The 22,430-nt window shown below is 42.8% G+C and overlaps 1 protein-coding gene across 9 annotated transcripts in view; it reads right to left on the minus strand.

Annotated features, from left to right (window-relative positions):
- Window positions 1–962: 962 nt before the first annotated feature.
- IKZF1 (IKAROS family zinc finger 1) overlaps window positions 963–22,430 on the minus strand; it is a 72,916-nt gene continuing 51,448 nt past the window's right edge. For 7 of the 9 annotated variants that reach the window (XM_033170476.1, XM_033170477.1, XM_033170475.1 and 4 more), the window contains 4 exons: window positions 14,374–14,541; window positions 12,567–12,692; window positions 6,019–6,153; window positions 963–1,866 (listed from right to left, as the gene is read on the minus strand). In XM_033170476.1, the coding sequence (XP_033026367.1) occupies window positions 1,160–1,866; window positions 6,019–6,153; window positions 12,567–12,692; window positions 14,374–14,541 (1,136 nt within the window). In that variant the 3' untranslated portion in view covers window positions 963–1,159. The remainder of the gene's footprint in view (window positions 1,867–6,018; window positions 6,154–12,566; window positions 12,693–14,373; window positions 14,542–22,430) is intronic. The other 2 variants (XM_033170478.1, XM_033170484.1) reach the window with 1 other exon arrangement.

Below are 22,430 nucleotides of genomic sequence, written 5' to 3' on the forward strand. Positions count from 1 at the left end.
ACTCCATCATTTCTAGGCCTAAACCAGACAACAGCAGTATTTGTCACGTGGAAGTTGCACTTCAAAGACTGACTCCTGCAAAATGGCCCCAGCCCAATGATCCCTTTCTAGATCCACAGTAGATTGCACAGGTGTGGCAATTCCCCCCTCTGCCTTAAAAATAGGGAAACTGCTCTCCCTGCCCCCCTCATTCACATCCACAGCATTAGAAATTGCTTTATAACCTCACCAAGTAGTTTGTGATAGAGGACAGGGTCCTACATACAATCCTGTGAGCCTACACAAAGGGCCTTCCCCTCAGTACTTCTTTAGACTGAGTTTCCAACTGACTTTATTTGGATCTGGATAAGAACTGGATTGAACTTTTACTGGATCTTACTCACAATCCCACGAATTTTTCATTTGCATAGTCTGGGTTTGACCAGAGCAGTCCATTTCCCCATTGGTTAAATGAAGCAAAGGCTGCAACTCAGATTTTTTTCTGAGACTGTTTAGAATAGCCCACAAAATGGGACTCTTAAACAAGCACAGCAGCAGCAGCCATGTTCCCTTCCAGGCAATGCTGCTGCCTTGATTCTTCTGGACATGCTCTGTTCCAAAACTAAGCACATTCCGAGTAATCTGCAATGATTGACACCTGTGCTGTTCAGCTTTTGGAGATCATGACTCAAACTAATCCTACTCAAGAGGTGATTCAATATGGCTGAGACCACCCAGAAAACTTAAGAGCTTTTTAAACCTACTCTAAATGTGGATTATTGCTGTTGGTTAGTGAATGTACCAAATCATTATAGGAAATCATAACTTATGTATGGTGTAAGAAGTGTATTTTCAGAGTGTCACCACGGAAAAGGATAACATCAATTTTGTTTTTCTAGTTTCCAACCAAAACTGTGCACACTCATACCCAAATAAAGGCCTTGGATGAAAGAAAAGAGCGGGGGTGTGTGTGTGGGTTTGCTAGCAAGAATGGGTTTCTTCTACCTAACTACAAAAACTCCTACTTTACTATACTTGGGTGACTTATATTTGCAATAAAAACACCAATATTAATAGTAGAAAACTGAATTGTGCATGCATGCTATGAGAAGAGTCTGTTTCCAGAGACCTGACCTGGCTGCTTTTCGTGGCGCTCCAGACATTTTCTATACAAGTAGTTTTAACTCATGTGGTAGCGGTGTTCTCCTCGGGTGATGTGGGAGGAGAACTCGTACCTGTCCTGGCTGTGGTAGCCACACATGTTACACTCGAAAGGATCGCGGAACCCATGGCAGCCCATATGGATGGTGTACATTACATGATCCAAGAACAGGACCCGACAATGTTCACATCTGTAAACTTTCACTTGCTCTCCATTGCCATTTATTACTTTGAAGGCATCTTGGGAGCTGTCACTGTTTGCCCTTAGGAGGTCATATGGCCGGTGTTCTTCCTTTATCGAGAGACCGTTCCGTGCATGGGGTGCTATGTGGTTTGTTAGGTAAATTAAGCCGCTGCGTTCTTCATTATTGCTTTCTGTATCAGTGGAGTCTTGACTATTGATGGGCGAAGGGTCCCTTTCTGAAGAAATGGATTTGGCTTTAGAAAGTAGTAGCAAGTTTTCCACTGCGCTGTCCTGAGCGGCATGATTGGATCGAGCCAGGTTGGTCTCCCCAAGGGACTTGTGAAGCTGGTACATGGGGCTGATGACAGGCACTACTTCAGAGCCTCCTGGGGGGGTCTGCACCAGGGGGCGCAAGGACTCTGCCCCCAGGTAGCTGATGGCATTGTTAATAGCCTGGTCTATGACATGGGTCTGCATCATATCATTCTCCTTCTCAAAATTGGTGGTTGCATCATAAGGAACATCAGATGCACATTTTTCACCTGCAATCCAAAATAGTCATAAATTAGGTTTGGGATTGAAATGCCTTTGAAACATCTCCATTACTCAATCAGACCTGAGAGTGGCATTGCAGAACACAAGACAAATCAATACCAGAAGCTGTGGGGATATCACAGCTCTCGGGCCCTGCTGCTATCTTTTTGCTATTATGAGAAAATATGCAGAGATGCAAATATTTTGTAATGAAAATTGGTCTGTGGTATGCACTTCAACAATGTAATTGCCATATGCTTTTAACTGTATTTATCCTGTTTGATGATAGGAAACCATTGTTTGAAGATCACTGTTGGTCAAAAAAGTAGTCTAGATATTTAAAGATAAATGCTATATTGATTATTCCTAGATCTAATGGCATGAAACTGTTGCCTTAAATGAACTAAGGCGCCATTTTTATCATTTAAGTAGCATTTTTTTAAATCCCCCTACATCAGATATTCAATAACAACTTTATGAGCTAAAGCCAGTTCTTTAGACTGGAATTTGAAATTAACTGCAGAAACTGATACATGAGATGGACTCCAGTGTCTGGTCTCAAAATCTAGATTTAAAAATTTGGTTTTTTTCCTTAAAAAAGAATGATAATATTTCATTTCAGGCTTGCAAATCATTTTGCTTACTAAGGATGCTGGAGACATCCATCAAAAATGGAAGCATGACTGGAAATTCCTGCAATCTGCCTGTTTGTTGGAGGTCATGAACAGAAATCATGCAATCAAATATGAGTGATAAATCACTATTGTTGTTTTATGCCGCACATTATTTATTTATTTCTGCATTTACATTACATTACATTGCATTACTTTCTGCATTGTTTTTGATGTTTCCATTACACTGCAATTAATTAGGTCATTAATTACATATGTTTCAGCCATAGCAGATAGTGAGGCAAATAATGTAAGTTTTAGTGGAAGTTGAACCGTAGCAGAATAGAAACAGCCCTGATTGTGAGGGACCCATGATGAACCCAGGAAGGGATGGAAATTGCTGCCTCTTTACATTCCTGATCAGCACAGATACACATTTCAAAAGGATCTTAGTAATTCTACATCAAATCTTCCTTCTGTTTTTGGAATTCCTTTTACTTGTTAGTGTTTCCTATCAGGAAGGGTGAGCTTCGTGGGTCGTCAGCTGGGCTTGGCAAGACCCCCTCAGGCAGCAGCTGTCCCTTTGTAAACACAGCCTGCTGATGATTCTGCACAGAGAAGTGCAGGTGAAGTTCTCCTCCCAATAGAAATTAGCAGGCTGCCCAGTCTTTGCTGGGACAGGATGAAGCCATGACTGGGCAGGATTGGAGCAGAAAAGGAAAGGAGACCCCTGTAATTGTCCTGCACCCAGCCTGAGATCTCTCTTGCCCACACAATACAGGATCAGAAGGGCCGGGGGGGGGGGGCAGGTAGCAGGGTCTCAATATTAGGGCCAAGCTGCAAGTTGCATGCAAACTCCTTTGGGAAAGGGCGGCTTCCATTGTGCAAGACGCGTGCAGGGAACGTTCTCTCCACCACCACTTTTCTGCTGCAACTCCCCACTTCCTCTCAGAGAGGATCCAGATGCCCATTTGTGGAGGCAAACACATCTGGTAAGGAAAGCCAGCTGGAGGGAGAAGAGAAGTGATGGCCAGGGTGTGAGGGTCTGAATGCCCTTCCTCTTCCACTGCTGAAAGCCCCGCTCTCCCCAAACTGCTTTTCCTTAGAAGGAGCTTCCAGACCTGGATGTGTCTGTATATCTACTACCTCTATGGCACAAATGGCACAGCAGGGGTGGGGTGGGGGGAGGAGAAGAGGGAGAGGTCATTTATCCTGAGACAATGGCATGGAGGAAAGGGGGGGGGAGAGATTAGGGCTACCTTGGTTCTACGCTGACATGAGCCCTACCTTCTGAAGCTGAGCCTGCCTGCGCCTCTCTAAATTTGTACTGTCATTATGGTATCTTCTTTCACCACACTCTGAATAACTGACAGGAAATGCTGCTCTTCTAATCCTCCTATCTGGCAGCTCTTCTTATCACGAGGGTAAGGAAGTGAGAGTCTGCCCTCATCCCAAAGCGGGAGACACCACCTTAACAAAAAATGTTCTCGTCAAATCTCCTTAGTTCGTTCATGGGACAGAGGTGTACTTTGACTACGGAGCCTCCCTCTTCCCTGCCAATCAATTATGGGGAAAATATGTCAGGGACATTTCTGCATCTGCCATTAGGAAAGTCTATTAGGACATTATTTAAGATCACCCAGGAGGCTCTGCAAGAGAAGCACAACTGCAGAAGCCCACAGGGCAGCAGCAAAGGCTAGAGCTGTTTTAGCAGTGATGCCCCACACCTGGAACGCCATGTCTCAGGTGGGCTCAAGAGCCAGCCCTCCTCTGTTGTGGCTCCTGTGGAACTCCCTTCCCCTAGAGCAGTGTTTCTCATCCTTGGGTCCCCAGCTGTTATTGGACTACAACTCCCATCACCCCCCACCTCTGCTCCTGATAGCTAGGGATGATGGGAGTTGTAGTCCAACAACAGCTGGGGACCCAAGGTTGAGAAACACTGCCCTAGAGGCACAGGTGCTGGGAACTCAGGTGGGTTGCCACTGCCAAGCATACTCATTTTTATTTTCATGGGCATTTGGAGCAAATTGGTGATAGCTGCTTACTAAGCTTTATATTTTCTTATGATGCTGTATTTTATTGATTGGTTTCTTAATTCTTGCTTTATATCTTTATATCTTACAGCTCTGGGATCGTTATGATGTGATGAAGGGGAGTCCACAAAGTTGGTAAAGAAATAAAAGTGAAATAGGGAGGTTTATCTGGCCACTTCACTCTCCCTTATGTGAAAGTGCTTGGAGTAGGAAATCATGCTGCACAACTCTGGTTTTTGTGTGGTTTTATGATTTGTGCTGTGCATCTGGATTTATTTTGAATGCTTCAATTTGTATTGATGGAATTTTATGTATTGTTGTATTGTGTTTCATGCTTTCTTAAGTTACTCTGAATGCACTGATGGGAAGTGGGATATAAACAATCATAATAATTTTAGTGAAAAACTAGGCAGGATAAGATGATTTATCCCACTTCTCTTGTGCACCACATGCAATAACCCGCCTTCTTCATAGAGGACATGGCATACCTGAAGGAGCGTCTCCACCCCCATCATTCAGCCCGGACACTGAGATCCAGTGCTGAGGGCCTTCTGTCGGTTCCCTCACTGCGAGAAGCAAAACTTCAGGGAACCAGGCAGAGGGCCTTCTCGGTAGTGGCGCCCACCCTGTGGAACGCCCTCCCATCACAGGTCAAGGAAATAAACAACTGCCTGACATTCAGAAAATATCTGAAGGCAGCCCTGTGTAGGGAAGCTTTTAATCCGTGATATTTTAAATCTATTTTAATATTTGATGGAAGCCGCCCAGAGTGGCTGGGGAAACCCAGCCAGATGGGCGGGTTACAAATAAAAAATTATTATTATTATTATTGTTATTATTATTAGTCTGTTCCCAATAGATGTTATGAAAGTAAACACAATTGCGTTAGTGAACTTAATATGTACAGGTATGTCTGTCTGTCTGTCTGTCTGTCTGTCTGTCTGTCTGTCTCTCTCTCTCTCTCTCTCTCTCTCTCTGTGTGTGTACACATACACACAAACACAAACACACCAGAGAACGTGTCTGTGATAATGTAGGAGAAGCACTAGACCAGTAAAGTCCCCTAGAGAAGGAGAAGCAGAAATGGGGGAAATCTCTGATAGGGAAGCGCACTATGCACATGATTCTGTAAGGTTGTTGAAACTAAACATGTGTAGCCCTGATCACTTCCTGGACAAGAGACCACTGGAAGCCCCAGGTAAGCCACTGGAAGCTTTCAAAAGACAAAAATGGGCTTAAAAAAATAAAGATGTGGTAGGAGGCATTGCTTCTGTCTTTTCAGCTATATATCCTATATGTGCTTTATCATGTTGTGACAAATCACTGCAAATATTTCCCAGATTGCAAGTGCTACTTAAGTGACTGATCCAAAATTTTCACAAATTACCGACTGGCGCTAGGAGTAGCTTGGAACTGAATCTCTTAGTTAATTACTTTGCTCTCCCTGTTGCAATAAAGAAAAACAAAATTGAAAAATCCAACCATGTAAAGGAGGCAGCAAACATTTAACTCTTACCAACAAATTTCTGAGGCATAGAACTCTTACGTTTGGCGACGTTACTTGCTAGTCTGTCCAACATAAGGGATCGCTCTGATCCCATCTTGCACAGATCTTCAGCCATTTCGCTCTGGCTGGTTTCCTCTTTCATGACTGCAAAAAGTAAAAGAAAAAAGATATCCTAAACACATAGCCATGGAAAGTTTGCTGAGACACCGTCTACAGGCAGGCACAGGTGGAGAAGGTGCAACAAAAGGAAGCAATTTGGGATATCCAATGCTTGTTTATCAAAGCAGACGGCGTAGTCTGAATGAATTGTTTTAGCACTGCGAAACCATTTTAAAATTCCAAAACCAATAACAGTTTTTCACCATAGATTTGTATAATGGCATTATGATATGGGCAGTTTTATTTTCAGTCTGTTTTCCTAGTGATTCCTAACATGGAATTAACCTTTCTAACAATTGCCACTAACTCTTAAGTCAGAGCTTTCCAAACTGTGTGTTAGAAAAACAGTGTGCAGTGAGCAGGTGTGTCACGCAAACACTCTTCTAAGGGGTTACTTTGACCTCCGGTTTGCTAGTAAAATTGAATTACTGTGTTGTGAAATGATGCATGTCTAAAAAGTGTGTCACCAACATGATAACTTTGGAAAGCTCTGCCTAAAGCACACAATGCAAACTGAATCATCTCTATCTATATTCTTGTGGACTCTCACTCCCAAAACGCCCCCAAAGGCAAGAATTTACACTTGCAGAAGCCATGCTGGTTCTGTTTCAGCAAGGTCTGCTCTTCTATATGTTTGGCAGTTGTATCTTTAGCAATGCTAAAGAAACAACTAGTCTTCCCAGAGCAGATGCTAAACTAGCTGACCTGTAGTTTCCCGGATCTTCTTTTTTAAACTGGTGCTACACTGCCCATTTCCCACTCCTCAGATAGGCTGATCTTAAGGACAAGTGATATACTTTTGTTAGATGAGCAATTTGACATTTGAGTCCTTTCAGAACTCTTGCACCAGTCTCTGATTTGCTAGGCTTAAACTTGTCAATAAGGCAGAGAACTTTGTTTCCCTCCACTGTTTGTCTCTTCCTCGGGACTTCTTCACAAGGAAGTTAATTCAGGCACAGGGGTCCGCCCTGCATCTTCTACGGTGAAGACAGATGCAAACAATTCCTTGACTACCTTCTCTGCAATCCCCCCCCCTTCAAGTGGAGCCCATAATTCTTGTACAGGCCTGGCTTGTCCCCAGATGTTCCTCAGTGCCTAACAAATCCAAAGCCTTCCTTCTGACACTACCACCGGATCCATGTTCTGTGCATGGAACCAGTTATATTTCAGAGAAGGCGACCCTGAAGGTCCTGGATGCCAAACGCTTACCTAATAACAAACCACATTATGCTTTCAGGACTGGATGAATACATTTCCTTCACATCACACTGACATCAAGAGGCAGCTTAACTACTCCCTAGCACAGTCTCATCAGGCTCTCCACGTGACACCTGAAACCTTTGGACTAGGCGGGAAATCTCCACAAACCCCTAATGATCAAACTACTAGGTTTGGGTTGGAAATTCAATTCAGCTCTCAAGAAAGACAAACCTACCTGATCTGCATTTTTCAAATCAATACACAAACCAAAACACAGCCATCCTACAGAATTTGCACTTCTAATAATTTTACAATGTTGTTCTCCAGCATAGGTGTACAAAAATGCTAGGGAAGTTACACATAAAATAAACATATTGGTGAAAACATTTTTTAAAAAAATGTATTAGGGGAAATAGTAGGGGAAACTACATTTTAAAAATTCTGATGTGAGAAATTTCAAGAAACAATAATTGCAAACTGATGTGGAACTATGGAGAGCTGAACTGAAGATAGGAAAAATGAGAAACCAAAATGGGCAGTTTGCCCATCCCTATGAATCCTCTCCTACCAGGAGCCCCTCATTCCGTGGAGCATCCCCGGTGTGAGAGGATAACTGCTCTTGGATGCTTAATCTGAGATTAAAGCAACTGTCATGGATGTTTTAGCTGAGAGGGGGTTGGACTAGATGAGCCTTGGGGTCCCTTCCATCTCTCACCCTCAGAATGGGATCCAGCTGCCACATCTGCCTCTCAGCTTTTCCTTGGCCAGCTACCATGGACTAATGGGATCGAAATCATTCCCTGAGGGCTGGGAGCTCCTTCTACCCAGCAAGCCATGATTTCAGCAGAGTAGGCAATCACATATGTGCCGTTCTGTGAAATAGACTGGATGGCCCCCACTCCCCTGCTGGATTACTACTGTCATGTCTGTTTTTGTTTGTTTGTTTAGTTAGTTAACTTTGGAAGTTGGGATCTGTTAGGTCACAAAGGAGTGGGGGGGGGGGGGAGGCCTGCCCTGACTTGCTCACCCTGTTGCTGGAGAGTTTGGTCTGGAGAAGCAAAGACTGAGGGAGGTGATATTATGACCACCCTCAAATATCCAAAGGGCTGTCACATGCAAGATGGTGCCTGGTAGTCTTCTGCTGCTCCAGAGGGGACAACCTGAGTCAATGGCTTCAAATGACAAGGAAGGAGATTCTGACTAGACATCAGGAAGAGCTTTCTGCCAGTAAGAGCTGTTGGGATGGACTCCCTCAGGAGGTGGCATGCTCTCCTTCGCTGGAGGCTTTTAAGGTGAGGTTGGATGGTTGAGGCTGGACTAGAGGACCTTTGGACTACCTTCCAATTCCATGATTCTGTAATGAAGTGCAGCTGAACTCCTGGCTCAACCAATTCCAAAGAGTAAGAATGTTAAAGGGGGATGGATTTGAGTTTGTTTAGCCCCCTGGGAGTGGAGATTTTTGTCAGGATAGATTCAAGTGAAGATTAACTTCCTGATATGTTTTCTTTTAAAACTGAAACTAGCTTTCAGTGGGTTTTACAAGCTGACTTGGAGTGAGGCCTCGTGTTTGACTTTAGCTTGTATGGCACACTTATAAAAGTTTCCTGAAATTTAAGGCTCATCCTCTTCCATCAGCAAAAGTTCATTAGTAAGAAAGATACTTTATTTTAAGCTACTCTGTGAACCCAGAGATTAGTCAAGCAAGGCTGTCGTTTTCACCACCTGCAGTTGGTGGTTGTGATATGACAACAATGAGAGGTCAGAGGGAGCAGACTGGGAGGAGGAGGTGTTGGAAGCTGAAGAGGAAACAGAGCTTAGTGAGTGGGCAGAGTCTGGGGCAGAGAGGAGTCCAGAATCAGGGGCAGAAGCAGAAGGGGGTTAAGGGGCCAAGAGAAGGCAGGCTGCTGAAGAATCCAGGGTGTCTCCCCCTCCTGCTGTGACCAGCTCCCCTCCCCTCCCCTTGGTCTCCCAGAATATGTAGAGAAATGAAGAGGGTGGAGCAAAGAGAGACAAGTCGCCAGAGCCTTAGGCTGCTGGGAGACCCAGAGGAGGAGTCTTAGCGAAGGGCCTTCATTGGAGCAAGACCTACTGGGAAGGGTTGCTTTGATCACTAGGCATGCTCTGTTTAAGTTTCTTTGAATAATTAACTTCATGGACCCCAGTGTTTTTTATTGCTGACCTACACCTGACTCTGGTTTCTGACAATTATTTTGTTTTGGAGTTATCCTTCTCAAATGTGTATGCCACTGAATTCTGTTTTGTTGAGGCAGTGATGGTAGCCATTAACATTAATTGCTCTGTTTCTTATCGTGTCTCCCTGTATCTCCATTACAGGACTTCCTATGTGTATGGGAGCATTTAAGGTTGTAGTGCTTGCAGTACCGTTAGCTTTATAAATACGTAAGCAAATACATTTTAAAGGAAACAAGGGTTCTCTGAGCTTCTGAGTCACAGTCTCATATATTACAGAGCACACAAGCTTTCTTTAATCTCATCTCTCACAATCTATTCATCATATATTAATATCATGTTTTTCATTTCTCATACAGAAGGGGGAACAATGGAGACAACTTTCCCCATGGAGGAGGACAGAGACCATTGCAATCCAGCCTCTCCCTCAGAGCTGAGGTTTCATAATGCACAAATAATTAAAATAATTATTGCCAATGTTGCTTATTTTATATTAATAAATAAGTCTAAACAGAGTACATTTTTTTTAAAGAAAATGATTTTTACAAGCTTTGCAAGAAGTATGGGAAGAAGAAGAGTTTGGATTAGATATCCCGCTTTATCACTACCCGAAGGAGTCTCAAAGCGGCTCACATTCTCCTTTCCCTTCCTCCCCCACAACAAACACTCTGTGAGGTGAGTGGGGCTGAGAGACTTCAGAGAGAAGTGTGACTAGCCCAAGGTCACCCAGCAGCTGCATGTGGAGGAGCAGGGAAGCGAACCCGGTTCACCAGATTACGAGTCTGCCGCTCTTAACCACTACACCACACTGGCTCTGGAGAGTGGGAATGGAGAGTGAAGGAGAGAATTGTACCCCTCCTCCTCCTTGCAGCACATGTCCTGCTGTGGATCTCCACTCCTTGCAGGGACATCCTGCGCAAGGCTGCAGCACCATTGCTGACAGGACTGAGGCCTTGTCAGCATAGAAAGAACACCTGTGCTCAGAGAGCGGCACTTGTTGCCCATTTGCTACAGGGCCAAGGTCAAGATGTTACTATTAGTATATAAAGTATTTAACAACTTGGGACCATTTTACCTGTGAGGTGGCCTTACTCTGTGTGCGCCCCCTTGAGCAGTTTGATCAGCTAAAGGTGCTACATAATGCTCATTCTGCATTGGTAAGAACTTGATCATTCAGAGTGGCAGGACCTGCATTTTGGAACTCCCTGCCTATTGAGATCAAGCAGGTCTTTCACGGTACTCTTTTTGACACCTGCTAAAAACAACCCTGTTTAGACAAGCCTGCCCAGATGCGGAGAAAGGTGAGACTGGTCTAAACAGGGTTGTTTTTTTAGCAGGCGGTGATATTTTGTTTTGTTTCCCAAAACACCTAATGGCATCCAATAACAGTGGCAGGACTGTAAATAGAGCAGGGAGAGGGGGGGGAAGAGTAGGAACAGAACAATATCATTATGTAAGGCTGAAACCTAAACTATTCCTCCTCAAAACTCACAATGAATCTTGTGCATCTTCACACATCTATATGCCTATCCCTGAAATCCATCATTTAGCAGAGGCAGGAAATGTAAGCCAAGCAAGCAGGGAGATGATGGGGCCACAGTGGTTTCCACTGAGTTCTGCACAGCAGACAAGCTGGAAGGTGTGCAGAAGAGGGCGACAAAGATGATCCAGGGTCTGGAACTCAAGCCGGATGAGGAATGGTTGAGGGAGTTGGGAATGTTCAGCCTGGGAAAGAGGAGACTGAGAAGAGATATGATAGCCATCTTCAGATCTCAAGGGCTGTCACACGGATGTTGGATGGTCATCTGATGGGTGCTTTAGCTGAGATTCCTGCATTGCAGGGGGCTGGACTGGATGACCCTTGGTCCCTTCCAACTCTGAGATTCTATGATTCTAAGGGAGGAGATTCCAACTAAACATCAGGAAGAACTTTCTGATGGTAAGGTGGTTTTTAAGCAGAGGTTGGATGGCCATCTGTCATGGATGCTTTAGTTGCAATTCCTGCATTGCAGGGGGACTAGTTGACCCTCAGGATCCCTTCCAGCTCTTCAATCCTGTGATTCTGTGATTTCCTGCAAAAAGGTCAAGGTTCTCCCCCTACTCATTTTTTCCTTACAAGCAAGTCTGTGGGGTGGGTCAGGTCACACTGCCTTACAATACCACTCCATCCTCAGAAAGACCCCTTGGCAACCTTTCACCCCAAACTCTGTGTTAATAGCATTGCATCTTCACAAGTGTGGTGTGTTTATTCTGCACCACATACCAAAGATGGTTTCTTGTATCAACTAAACTTTTTAATGGGGGTTTCCAATAGATTTAACTCATGCTGAAGTATGGTGCTTTGTCTGTTCATATGGATCACATATGTGAAAGCTGTATTTCCTCTACATGTAAGACCTGTGGTGTGGATACCCTGTGCCCAAGGGCCCCCAGAGAAGTGAAGCAGGCCCTGGTTCTTGCCAACCAACTGCTGGGGCCCCAATCCACGTCGTACAGTGTCTGTTGCTCAGGAATTCCTGCTGACATCCCTGCTGGTGGGCTCATGGAAGGTGAATGCCTGCATCCCCACTAGGATATGCAAACAAGCCTATCACAGCAAGAGAAAGGAAGGCAAAGATGGTATAGGGACATCCAGGGGAGCTGGTGGTAAAAGGCAGAGGAGCTGACCAGGAATCCCTTGGCCTGAATGGCTAGTCAGAGAGGAGGACAAAAGGGGACTTCTCCACCTGTTCCCCTCCACCCATGGGAACTGAAGAGTACTTCCCCACCTCACAATAGACAAAGGACCTAAAGACTGTATCCCAGCATTCTCTGCGACACTGAAAAGCATCCGGCCACATGTCTCTGTGCCGCTGCTGCGCCCTTTGTGACCCTTAGCGTATCTGTGCCCCGGGAGAGACTGCTTGGAGAGCTCATGAAGTAGGGCTAGTGCTGCTCGCAATGTCAGCTGACAGTGGCACAGATTACAGTAAAGGCCTTCATTTTGCCTTTCTGCTAAGTACTCTTACCCGGGTAGAGGCCGCCTGAGAGGTTCATGGTTTGCAAATAGTTGTGGCAACGCTCTTTATGTTCTTCCAAAGAGCTGCGCTGTTTGTAGCTGCGACCACAGTATCCACATTTGTGGGGCTTGCCAACTGCAGGGGGGAAACAGAATTTACTATAGAAGCCAAATTTAAATAATCCTGATAATAACAGAGTCAAATAACTGCATTAAGCAGATTCAAAGATCTAGAATCAGTGACCTACTCAGAAACAAGCAACAAGCAACTCTTTTTGTACTCTAGGTGCATAATGTCACAAGGAAAAATAGGTCCATTCTACATCAGCTCATAAGGATCCTAACTATTTCTACCCAGAAGTAAGCACTATTGAATTCAATGGGGCTGAGTCCCAGATAAGTGGGATAGGATTGCAAGCTTTAATTACCACCTTCTCTTTCCAGTAAGGGTGGAACACTAATAAGAAGGAGGGACCTAAATCTGACAAATTAGAACTTGTTCAAATCCTGATTCAAAGTCTGAGTTTAATACAAATCTAAATGCATTTTTGTTGTTCTGTTGCACCCAGCTGATTCTGTAAATTGTTTGGAAGCAGTCGTTTTGCTTTTCATATACTGGAAATGGGAGGTTTGTGTAGTTTTGTCGCAGAAATGTTTTAAATGCCAGTACTCAAACCCACTGTCTATGAAGTAGGGTAGTAAAGATGTAGGACACTGTTGCTATTTCTGAACACAGATTCCAGTTGTCCTTCACTTTTGTCTTGAGTTACCAGGCAAGCCTAACACATTCTTTGGGCAGGTGTATTTAGACAGCCTCATGTTCATAGCAGGAAGAGTAGAAGAATTCACTTCAGTGCTTATATTCAGTCAAGTTCTTCATGCAACACATGAGGAAGGGTAGTTTTCCTTCTTTTAAACCTGCCTTTGAAACTCAGCATTTATTTATTTTTGTTTGCCCTGTGCTACTTACATTGTAAAGGGACGCGGGTGGCGTTGTGGTCTAAACCACAGAGCCTAGGGCTTGCCGATCAGAAGGTCGGTGGTTCGAATCCCCGCAACGGGGTGAGCTTCCGTTGTTCGATCCCTGCTCCTGCCAACCTAGCAGTTTGAAAGCACATCAAAGTGCAAGTAGATAAATAGGTACCGCTCCGGCAGGAAGGGAAACGACATTTCTGTGCGCTGCTCTGGTTCGCCAGAAGCAGCTTAGTCATGCTAGCCACATGACCCGGAAGCTGAATGCCAGCTCCCTCAGCCAATAAAGCGAGATGAGTGCCGCAACCTCAGAATTGTCTGCGACTGGACCTAATGGTCAGGGGTCCCTTTACCTTTACCTTGCTTACATTGTGAGTGCATTGACCGGTGCTTGAATTGCTTCACTCTTATGCATCATTCCGATGAACTGTTGGCCCTAAATCAGGACTGTGCAACTTGTGATCCACCAAATAGAACACAGCCCACCAGCTGTGTATTATGGCCTGCCAAGGACTCGGCAGTTTCCCTGTTCTTAAAATCCCAAGGAGGTGGCAACCATGGAAGGACCCTCAGGTAGTCCAGCTTACATGGTGGTGGGCTGCATTTGACTTAATGGGTCAAGCTGTGCAAGCACACATGGGAGGCAAACTGACAAGCACAGGTGTCTGTCTGTCTGTCTGCCTGCCTGCCTGCCTGCCTGCACGCCTTTGATTTCAAGACAAGGGTGGAGAAAACGTGAAGTGAAAGATATTTTATCCTGAACCAGTTGCAGATGCATCCCTTGACCTCTGGCCCGGGCATGCAGCAAGTACATTGTTTCAAGAATTTCTAACATGGACACCTACCAGAATGGGTCCTCAGGTGGCCCGTAAGAGCATCTCTACGACGACAAGCATAGTTACACAAGTGGCACTTGAACGGCTTTTCCCCAGAGTGTAACTTTATGTGACGGAGAAGGTTGCCCTTTTGAGTAAAGGATGCCCCGCACTGATTACAATGGAAGGGGCGTTCGCCTACAGGGAGAATGAGAGGGAAAAATATGTGAGAACAAAACTCTTACATTGTTACAGGAGGAAGATTTCAGTGAGAAAGTTGTTTTCCAACTGGTGCTCTATGACTTCCACCGGCTGCAGGTTTGATATAACATGAGCCTTTCAGACTAAACCTGCCAGTTCCTTAACGCTTCACTGGCTGGGTCAATTTGATCTGAAAATCTAATTTTTTTTTCTAAATCAGAATGGCACATCACAATGCAAATTCAAACTCATTTAAATAAAGTGACTGCAACATTTTGTGTTGAAGAGCCACTCTTCCTGATCAGCAGTTTTGGAATAAACCAATATCCAATTTTGCATGTTGTGGCATTTGGTGGGGTTTTTTAATGTGGCTTTTTTCAAAGGGTCTTTAAAATATGCCACTGAAGCAGCAAAATAAAAAGGAAACTCATTAAAAATGCATTTCAGGATCACAAGTTCATTTCAGCGTTACATTCTTATATTTAAATGAAAGGCACTTCATTATAACAGTTATAATAACTTCTTTTCATTTACATTTTCCCTGTATTTTCCCTTTCAATTTCTTCTCCATTACCTGGCTGTCCCTAAGCAGCCAAATCAGGAAAGAGACAGAGAAAAGCATTGGGGGGGGGGGACAGAAAAGAGAAGTTAAGACATAGCAAAGGAAGCTGTGTCTTCCATTCAGAAGTCCTGACCCTCCTTGGAGACGGGATCCTGACAACTCAGGTTTTGTGCTAATGTGTCTTTGTGTTTCTTCTCTCTGTTTTAGAAAAGTAGTCCAGCGCAACTGGGGCAAATTAGCACACATTATCCAGTTTGATTGGGGACAGTAAGGTTTATAAATGAGATTGCTTTATTGCTATGATTGCCTTTTGAGGAAGGTAGGCTCTTTGGGTTACTTCAATGAGTTCCACAAGCACTGCTAGTCAACTAAATATTTTAAGTTGATTAAGCATTTGCCTTTTAAATAGTTTAATTAGATTTCAATAAAAGTACATTTGACCAAGAACTCAATATTTGTTAAAATACCGAGGTAAGCCAGGAAACACTGACAATAAACTAAAGTTACCAAGCATTTTTGGAAGGAAAGACCATCTTTATTATTTCTTTTTCTTTCCATATTACAGTAACACACAAAAACAAAAACAAAAATATCAAAAAAGTCTACTCTTACCTCTCGGTATAGGCCAATTAATTTTTGACCTCTTTGATTAATCATTTTTATTGGTTAATTAGTCAACTAAAGTTTTAATTAATTTTAACACTAGTTACATTATTCCTTTATTTCGGGAATTTAAAAACCGCACTACACTCAGAGAGCACCTAAGCAGTGTACAGAAATAGAATGTAAAACATAATACAGATCATAAAACAGCATTAAAACAAAAACCAGCAATAAAGCAGACAAATTTTGGAATACTTTGGGGAACAATTTTTAACAAACATCTAAAACATAATGAAGTTTGACACCAGCTTTGTGTCTAAGAATTCCAGAGACCTGGTGCCACAACACTAAAAGCATGTGCTGGAGTCCCCAGCATTGTTTTGCGACAGGGTCATGTGACACTATCAAGTTCTCCATCTACAGATCTAAGTTGACAGTGTGGATGTCATGGGAGAGAGAGAGCTGCTCAGACAAGCTGGTAGACAGCCATGTAGAACTTTATACACCAGAAGTAAAACCTTGAATCGGTAGCCAGTGCAATGCATTCAACACAAATGTCATGTTGTTTATGTGTTGCTCCAGAGAGCAACTGCGCAGCAGATTTTTACACTAACTGTAGCTTCCGGAACAATACAAAGGCAGCCCCATACAAAACACATTACAGTAATCAAGCCTTGATGTTGCCAATGTGAGGACGGCTGTTGTCAAGCTATCGCTGCCCAGGAATGGTGGGAGCTAGCAAAGCTGGTAAAAGGCACTCACAGACATGGAATAGGACAACATGAGGTCCAGGAGTACCCTCACGCTACACACCTGCTCTTGCAGAGGGGGGGCATCCCCATCCAGAACAGACAACTGGTTAATTTCCTGGCCCCTGGGACCACTCGCCCATAAGGATTCCCTCTGGCTGGGATTCAGTTTCCTCTCACCCAGTCCAAGCCTTGGACAGCACCTTGGACAGCAGCACAAACACCTCCAAAATACCCACCCTCCCTCCAGTGGCAGACTCCCACAATAAGAGAGAACACCCACCCATCATATAACTGCATCTTAGGAGAGCAACCCACTCGCCCCTAACTTAATCTCTCACCAGATAATAGGTTGGAGGTCGCACAACCCCTCCCTGCAGAGCTCCTCCCTCTCAGCAAGGAGTGCCCATCCATCACATACCACCACAACACTCCCATAAATACAGATTGAAACAAACAGAAAGGGAGTGGCACCCTCCTCCTCAATGCAACCCCAAAGGAGCAATCCTGAAGGGGTGGCCTGTTGCACTGTTGCAGTGCTTACTAAATATTCTGCAGATTCCACAGGTGTTTCTGTCTCCCTGAGGATTCTGCCAGGACTCAGTGGTGCAAAAGCTGCAGAGCTGCCAGCGAAAGGGGAGCAGGTGGACTGAATACTATCACACTCCCTATAGCCACAGGTAATTCAATAGAGCCTCAATATTTTGAACTTCCAGTGGATACTCATCACTTTTGACATAGAAATGTTTAGTTTCATTAATACTTCAGGAAGATAAGTATAACAAAAGTGAATTGCTTTGGAAAAGATGTATGTGTCAGCATAAATTGTATAAAATATTGCAAATTCTTTATTATAAAGAACAATTTTAAAACTATATTCTGAATTGGGGAAAAGATACAGTGTCATTGATAACATTTGCCATGAGAACATATCTAAGATTCTGGTACTAACCTTTAATTATGTGCTTAAATTTGGGAGACTTGTTTTACAGGAATGTCCAGTTGGTACATTACTCCTGAAAGTTTTCATAAGTTATATAGTGTATTAGATAGCAAGTACTGGCAATGTCAGATGAATGTTGAATGTTTGATATGTAGAGAATGTGCAAATTTGCTATGTTATACTAGGGATATAAATAAATTATTATTATTATTATTATTAGAAACAGATAGGAGATGTAATATGAATTATCAGTCAGATAAAATTAGAATTGGACATTCTGTTGTTCTTGTTAGCTTATACAGTGTGTCATTGTGAAATGATCTGATATATTATCACAGCTTCAAAATGATGTGACACAAAATTATGTAATAATAATAATTGTTGTTGTTGTTGGTTGTTGTTGTTGTTGTTGTTGTACCCTGCCCATATGACTGGCATCTATTCCTACTATATTAGAATGGGAAGCTAAATAATGTTTTTAGCTTCTCTTAATATTTGTAAATGTTTTATTCATTCATTTCTTCATTTGTATTGTTGTCCTGCATCATTGATTGCTGCCCTGGGCTCCTTTGGGTGGAAGGGCTGCATAGAAAATTAATTAAACAATAATACAAATAAATCTCATACATATGTCCAAATGACTAGCTAATTTTATGAGAATAAGGATACAAGGAAGCAGGCTGAGGAGCCCCAGGAAGAAGGGTGCTGCTCCACAAGGGAATAGGAAGGTCTGTTTACAGTTCTCCCAGCTTCTGCTTCACCTGCGACTGGGCTGAATCGTCACCCCAATTGTGTGCTCCACTCTGGAGCCAGTTCAGGATTTTACGTGGAGGAGCAAAATAGAGAGTGGAGCAGAGCCCATAATATTCATATGAAAGTCAAATTGGGCCCACCAGTGCCCAAGATCCACCCTGAGACCTCTGGGTAAAGGTCGGTATAATAATAATAATAATAATAATAATAATAATAATAATAATAATATATTGTCCCACAGACTGTAGAATCCCCACCCCTGATCTAATAGGATGCCACTTATTCATATAGTTCACTAAGCGTGAACAAGAATGAAACAATCACAGCGTCAGTTTTCCAAGGGAAACACAACACGTCCAGATAGTAGCCTGGTAACCCTATTCAGCATTTCAATAAACAAACATACGTTTCTCAACACCAGGTATTATCGTAAAATCTTAATGCGAGGGCAATTTCAAGTACATGCCCTGCAGCTTAGAAATGGTCAGGCCACTATTTGACATGTTAAGTGGTGGGAAGTCATTTACGAAGAGCTTACGTGGCCTGCCATTCCCAGTGGAGGCAGCTCAGCTAAGCAGAGCCATATTCACCATCAATTGCTCAGAGGTTTTCTTACAAACAAGTGCATTTTGTTAAATATATATCCAGCACAATCCTGACTGCACAGTGGCTAGCCTAGAACAGATCTGAGACGGCCACTTTAACGAACAATAGGATACCTAAAATGTATGGGAACTATGGTGGAAAACCTTTGCTGCATTGTGCAATGGTTTGCATTCTGTGCTACAAATAGCAAAGCGGGGGGAGTATAAGATCAGTCCACTTACATTTAAGACCCCACCTTTAATGAGAAATATCAGGTACTTATTTTGCATATCTTCACTTGGCAGGTGTGTCTATTAAATGTAATTATGCCTTTTAACCAGGGTCACTCATTCATCACATTTGGCACTTGCCATGCAAGAGTCGTATTCATTTATCAAATATTTATTTAAGGGAATGCAATATACAGGATTTACTCAAATTAATGGGTTTTGCAAGCCTCGTGTGTTCATCAGGCACATACCTGTACTACATGTCAATAATAGAGCATCCCTTTTCACTTCTAGTTTTAACAGGGCTGCACAAAGGCTGAGGGAGGAGTTATGTCTGCTTTCTGTTACCTCCCCGTAGTCATATTATAATGGTGTAATTGGAGCAGTTGCACTAGGGCCCATGTCAGTAACGTGAACACATTCAGTGCTTTCATTTTTTATTTTTTAAGTCTCCAGTCCTCTATAAATGAATGTTATAAAGCAAAATAGGCCAGCAACTTAAACATTTCTGTGAGATGACACTGTGTTTTTAGCCAATGGGTGAAGTCAGAGCTATGATACAAAAGTGAGTTTTTTGGACATCAGACTATAAGAATTGTTTATTTCAGAAGGCTCAAAATCAGTTACAAGCAACATAGAGTGAATTGCTGTCATTTGGAAAATGTTAGCTTTTCCTTTCTGCTCCTTCTTCTTCAAATTTTATTCCAAGAACAACAAAGCAGAGGCACAGCAACTGTGGGGTCTCTTAGCATAATAAACACAAAACCTTATAAATAGTACTAGCAATGTCTTTTCTCACACAGAGTTCCAGGTGCAAGAGGAGAAACTGTAGAGATCAGGAAGGTAAGGCATGCCCAGAGCTACATGAATGCTGGAAGAACCTCTCCCCAGTTTACGTTTCTGTTTCTATAAACAATAAAGCCTAAAGAAATCAGATTGATGTGTCCAAGCATTTTTGCCTTTTCACCACACATTGGTACTACCGGTAAGTTTTTTGTATGAGCAATTTGTATGAGAAGTGTCAGCCCACAAATCCATAATAAATATTATGTATGTCTTCAGACGTTGAATTCTCCAGTTGAATTCTACCCACTGTGGAATTCAAGCAGGACCCTACTCATGAGAAGACCTTGACTCCTCTTTCCCTGAAGTCTGGCACTTCTCCTTATGGTGTGGGCTTAGGGCTTGTTCCGCCTCAGCTTCTGAGGCTGGATTCTCCTGCTGCACAGATGTCCCCCCAAACAGCCTTGTCCAAGAGTGCAAACTCATCCTCATCCCCAGATCCTGGACTTTGCAGTGTAGGAGAAGTGTGAATTCTGAGTATGAGCCATTAACTGTGCACTGAAATTACTTCAATTGCTATTGGTGAGGTGGCTTATTAGGGAACGGCATGGAACAGCTTGCCATGTGGGATGGGGTAGGGAGGTTTGTGAGGGGGGAAATACACTGTTATGTTGCTTCCTGCTCTTTGGCTACTAGTGGTGGAGAAGTTCTCCAATGAGGAATTACTTTAGGCTCAAATATACTTCTTGATTATCATGCTAGTGGTAGTTAGCAGTGTGTTGTTTGAGTGTGCATGTCTTCCCTTGGGCTAGTTGTGTGGCACTTGACCATCTGCCATGGATGCTTTAGCTGAGATTCCTGCATTGCAGGGGGTTGGCCTAGATGACCATTGGGTCCCTTCCACCTCTACGATTCTATGATTGTATATTGGAAATCGATCCTCCTGTTCTTTTTTGCTCTACAAAGTCACACATTTGGCCAGCAATCCAATTTAGCTAAAAGGGGGCAAAGGAAAAGTGGATTTGCTGCCTTGACTCCAGCAGAGAGAAAAATGCTTTCACTCCATGAGGATGAAAGAAAAGGGTTAAGGAATGTATTGTATTGAGGAAACACTGGCTATTCCTGTGGAGGGGGAAGAGAATTGTGCACAGTTGTTACCAAATGTGGCCGAAAACCTCCAAGGAGATCTCCCTGCCCTGTTTGTGCAGCTGGCCAATGGAAAAAGAGAACTAGCACACCATGAAGCTGTTCAAGATAAACCAGCGGGCAGTGAAGACGAGGTGAGGGGGGAAGAAGGCATGCTTGGGAAAAACAAAGTGCAGTTTGTTTGGCATCTGTGGGACTACTCATGGTTTGTTCAACAAACTGTGGTTAAAACAACCCATAGCTTAACACTGCATGTGAACAAGGTCAATATTACATTTCTGACTCTTCAGGATTTTTTTTCTCCAGTTCTTCAACTTACAGTTAATTTGTTTAATAACTGCACCAACTTGTAGGATTCCCATAGGCACCTGGCTGGCACAGGGATAACAGGATGCAGGACTAGAGGAGCCCGGACTCTCTTGTGTTCTTATGCTTAGCTATTTTATCACTCAGTTGCTTTAACTGTTCTTCTAGTTCCTTCTGCATTTTGTCAAAAGTAATATTTATTTCCAAAGCATCCTATTGTTTTTGATATTTCACATTCTGTCTTGAGTTTGCTTTCTGATATAAGTATTTTTATGACAGAAAACCTGCCAATTTTAGATAAAATATTCTCTTGATGCTCGATCTACAAACTCTTCTCTATATTCCTTTTTTATATATTTATTTTGAAAAGTTATCTCCTTCATTATCTGCTTAATTACGCTGTTTGCACAGAAAAGCAAGCCCTCTCCACATGTTAACACAAATTATTTCTTAAGAACCAGGAGCACAATCCAAGCAAATTCAAAATCCATAGTATTTGAACTTTCTTACTTTTGTTTAGACTGTGCCTCAGGCACGATTTTTCCCTTTTTTACTCTGTTTTTTGAATTACGCCATGAAGCTCTTATAAAAACCAGCAATAGTTTTTGCAACCCGTAACAGAACAGTATGAACTTGCTTGCATACGCAATCAATTCTCTTTTTACCAAATGGCAAGAAATTAATCTGGGCATGATACATTCACAGCGCAGGCCCAGTGCCCATGGTGTAACTGGATCATGCCCTAATTGATCAGAACATCACTTTACATAATATGCCTAAATTGAGATACGTACATAGATTATTTAGGACAATGCGATTAACAGTAAAACTTTTTAATAAAGTCAGCCCTTTATGAAAATCAGGAGGGAACTCAAGTCTATTGTAAACTGTAGCAGCATACACTGATCGTGTTACAGGGCTCACAAAAATAATAAAAATTGATAATCACTTTTTCCCTAAAGGAAGATATGAAAATATCAATAGCACAATTGGTGCCCTGTCCTACAGCACTGAGGTCATTGATCCATTTGTTAGGTGTCCATCTATGAAAATTTTGTCCAAAACAACATATTTGGTTTCAGTTAATTTTAGGGTGATTTTGGAACTACTATCACTGAAAAGTGTGATGGAAACAGAACATATAAAACAGGCATTTTTATAAACACCATTAGGATCACTTTCAATAGTTGTTAGCAGAATAACAATATTTGTCACCCCATAGATCA

The sequence above is a fragment of the Lacerta agilis genome, chromosome 14 (genome assembly GCF_009819535.1).
Source record: "Lacerta agilis isolate rLacAgi1 chromosome 14, rLacAgi1.pri, whole genome shotgun sequence".
Taxonomy (NCBI): Eukaryota; Metazoa; Chordata; class Lepidosauria; order Squamata; family Lacertidae; genus Lacerta; species Lacerta agilis.